Genomic DNA, 3908 nt, shown 5'->3' with positions numbered 1-3908 from the left:
CAGACATCATTCAAACAGTTTTAGAAACTTCAGAGTGTTTTCTATCCAATACTAATAATAATATGCATATATTAGCATCTGGGACTGAGTAGGAGGCAGTTCACTCTGGGCACGCTATTCATCCAAAAGTGAAAATGCTGCCCCCTATCCCAAAGAAGTTAACGGCCRGAGTCGGTGGCACTGTATTGTCCTCAAAGCGCGCAAAGAAGTTGTTTAATTTGTGGGAGCAAGATGTCAATATCCGCGACGGGGCTGGTTTTCTTTTTGTATTCTGTGATTGTCTGTAGACCCTGCCACATATGTCTTGTGTCTGAGCCGTTGAATTGCGACTCCACTTTGTCTAAAGACTGACGCTTTGCTTGTTTYATTGCCTTACGAAAMAAATAACTGCACTGTTTGTATTCGGTCGCCTTGCCATGGTTAAATGTGGTGGTACGTGCTTTCAGTTCTGCAAGAATGCTGCCATCAATCCATGGTTTCTGGTTAGGGAAAGTTTTAATAGTCAGTGGGTACAAAATCTCCTATACACTTCCTTATAAACTCGCTCACCGAATCAGCATCTTTGACAATGTTATTATCTGAGGCTACCCGGAACATATCCCAGTCTACGTGATCAAAGCAATCTTGAAGRGTGGAATCCGATTGGTCAGAACAGTGTTGGATAGACCTAAGCACGGCGCTTCCTGTTTTTAGTTTCTGCCTATAGGAGGGGAGCAACAAAATGGAGTCCTAGTCAGATTAGCCAAAAGGAGGGCAGGGGAGGTCCATGTATGCATCACTGAAGTTAGAGTAGCAATTGTTGAGCGTGTTACTCACTCGTGTACAGCAATCAATATGCTCTATAGAATTTAGGTAGCTTTGTTCTCAAATTTAGCTTTGTTAAAATCCCCAGCTACAATAAATGCAGRSTCAGGATATATGGTTTCCAGTTTGRATGAAGTCCAGTGAAGTTCCTTGATGGTCGTCTTGGTATCCGCTTGCGGGGGGATATACACGGCTGTGACGATAACCGAGGAGAGTTCTCTTGGGGGAGAATGCGGTCGGCATTTGATTGTGAGGAATTCTAGGTCAGGTGAACAAAAGGACATGAGTTCCTGTATGTTGTTACAATTACACCATTAGTCGTTAATCATGAAACATACACCCCGCCCTTCTTACCGGAGAGATGTTTATTCCTATCGGCGCAATACACTGAAAATCCCATTGGCTGTATGGACTCCCACAGCATGTCCCCAGCTAACCATGTTTCCGTGAAACAGAGTATGTTACAATCCCGGATATGTCTTTTGGAAAGCAACTCTTGCCCAGATTTTTTTTGACTAAGGACTGGAAATTAGTGAGTAATATACTCGGGAGCTGTGGGTGGTGTGCTGCGCATCAGAAGCCTCACTAGAAGACCGCTCCGGCACCCTGTCCAACGGCGGCATTGTTTCGGCCTCTGGAATCATTTCAAATGCCGTGCGAGGTGCAAACAAAGGATCCGCTTTGGTAAAGTCATATTCCTGGTCGTTGAAGTCTCTGATATCCAATAATTCTTCCTGGTTGTATGTAATAACACTTAAGGTTTTCTGGGCTAACAATGTAATAAATAATACATTTATAAAAAATTACAAAATTACTAAAAATACTGCACAGTTTCCTACGGACTAGAAGCGAAGCTTCCATCTATCGGTTCACCTGGTGTTTGTCTAAGTGGGATAGGTAACACAGCAATGGTACGAGCATGTTTTCAAATAGAGCATTTTTWTMTRRTRRWTTTTTTTTTTTATGTACCTTTGAATCAACCCATGTATTTTTGTTAGCAAAGGGTTTTGAAGGGTGGAATGTTACAAACTTCAGGAAGAGATAGAGAGAGAGAAGCATGCCCCAAGCAGGTAATATTGTGTTTATCCAGAAACAGACAGATCCATACACTCACCTCTACTTCCCTCTATAACGAGTCCTTCAGTCATTGAGTGTTTCTGAGCATATCCTGTACTTAGTGCCGAATATACACCCCTCCAGGAGAGAGCTAACCAGGCCACCTACCTCATTTTAGCACAAACCCCAATTAAGAACCCCCTCACCCTCSCCGTGTTGCCCCCACCCTTCCCCGTGCCCCATCGCTCACCCTTATCAGCAGGTACCTTCACTTCTCTTAGTAACCATGGAAACAGCAAGTACCCCCCCACCCCCTTCGCGCAGAAACCCAAATTCACACAACCTCTTAGGTGAAATGCAACAGGATACATTTTTAGCAGGGAGGCTAACCTCTTTCTCTCCTCCCTTCTCTCCCTTTCTCGCTCCTCATCCCTCTCTCTCTTGTAGCTATGTGGTGTCTGGCGATGCGGATGGGAAGCTGAATATCTGGGACTGGAAGACCACCAAGCTGTATCACCGGATCAAGGCCCACGACAAGGTGTGCATCAGCGCCCTGTGGCATCCTCATGAGACCTCCAAGGTCATCACCTGTGGCTGGGACGGACAGATCAAACTCTGGGACTAGAAACATGGGGGTGGGGGGTGCAGATGGACTCCCTCTCTTTAGGGGGAGAGGTGGTGGTCTTTCTGTCATGTATTTTCCATAATTTAATGGCAGRCATAGGGCTGGTATCCAGTCCTYTTTTAACTCKGTGTATATTTCTACCCCATCTGAAGAGGGGACACCGGTGGATTGAACTTTGAACTGGTGATGTTGATAAAGAGCTGTATACATTTGAAGTTGGAAGTTTACATAGACTTAGGTTGGKGTCATTAAAACTTGTTTTTCAACCACTCCACAAATMTCTTGTTAACAAACTATAGTTTTGGCTAGTCAGTTAAGACATCTACTTTGTGCATGACACAAGTKATTTTTCCAACAATTGTTTACAGGCAGATTATTTCACTTATAATTCACTGTATCACAATTCCAGTGGGTCAGAATAGTTAATAGAGTCAGTCCAAAGTCACTTAGTGTATGTAAACAGCTTGAATGATTCCAGAAAGAATGTCATGGACGTTTAGAAAGCGTTCTGATAGGAATAATTGAATTCATATTGACGTCAATTGGAGGTGCACCATGGGATAGAGTATTTTATAGGGGCCTACCTTCAAACTCAGTGGCCTTTGCTTGACATCAATGTGGAAAACTCAAAAAAAGAAAGAAAATCAACAAGACCTCAAAATAAAAATTGTAGAACCTCCAACAGTCTGGTTCATCCTGGGAGCAAATTTCCAAACGCCTGAAGGTACCACGTCACTGTACAAACAATAGTACGCAAGTATAACAACCATGGGACCACGAGCCTCATACAGCTCAGGAAGGAGACTCGTTCTGTCTCTCAGAGATGAACGTACTTTGGTGCGAAAAGTGCAAATCAATCCAAACAGCAGCAAAGGCCCTTGTGAAGATGCAGGAGGAATCGCTACAAAGTATCTATAGGACATAACCTGAAAGGTCGCTCAGCAAGGACGAAGCCACTGCTCCAAAACCGCCATAAAAAAGCCAGACTACGGTTTGCAACTGCACATGGGGACAAAGATTGTACTTTTTGGAGAAATGTCCTCTGGTCTGATGAAGCAAAAATAGAACTGTTTGGCCATAATGATGTTTGGAGAAAAGGGGGGATGCTTGCAAGCCGAAGAACACCATCCCAACCGTGAAGCACGGGGGTGGCAGCATCATGTTGGGGGGTGCTTTGCTGCAGGAGGGACTGGGTGCACTTCCCAAAATAGATGGCCTCATGAGGAGGAAAATCATGTGGACATATTGAAGCAACATCTCAAGACATCAGTCAGGAAGTTAAACCTTGGTCGCAATGGTCTTCCAAATGGACAATGACCCCAAGCATACTTCCAAAGTTGTGGAAAATGGCTTAAGGACAAACAAAGTCAAGGTATTGGAGTGGCCATCACAAAGCCCTGACCTCAATCCTATCGAACATTTG

The 3908-nt window shown here is 44.1% G+C and overlaps 1 protein-coding gene across 1 annotated transcript in view; it reads left to right on the top strand.

Annotated features, from left to right (window-relative positions):
• Nucleotides 1–2751, top strand: part of cdc40 (cell division cycle 40 homolog (S. cerevisiae)) — a 24573-nt gene extending 21822 nt beyond the window's left edge. Inside the window, 1 exon segment of the mRNA XM_023974340.2 lies at nucleotides 2308–2751. Within this exon segment, the coding sequence (XP_023830108.1) occupies nucleotides 2308–2485 (178 nt within the window). The 3' untranslated portion in view covers nucleotides 2486–2751.
• The last annotated feature ends 1157 nt before the right edge of the window (nucleotides 2752–3908 follow it).

The sequence above is a fragment of the Salvelinus sp. IW2-2015 genome, linkage group LG28 (assembly GCF_002910315.2).
Source record: "Salvelinus sp. IW2-2015 linkage group LG28, ASM291031v2, whole genome shotgun sequence".
In the NCBI taxonomy this organism is placed as follows: domain Eukaryota; kingdom Metazoa; phylum Chordata; class Actinopteri; order Salmoniformes; family Salmonidae; genus Salvelinus; species Salvelinus sp. IW2-2015.
Note: the sequence above shows the minus strand (reverse complement) of the source record. Positions and strands in the feature narration are given on the sequence as shown.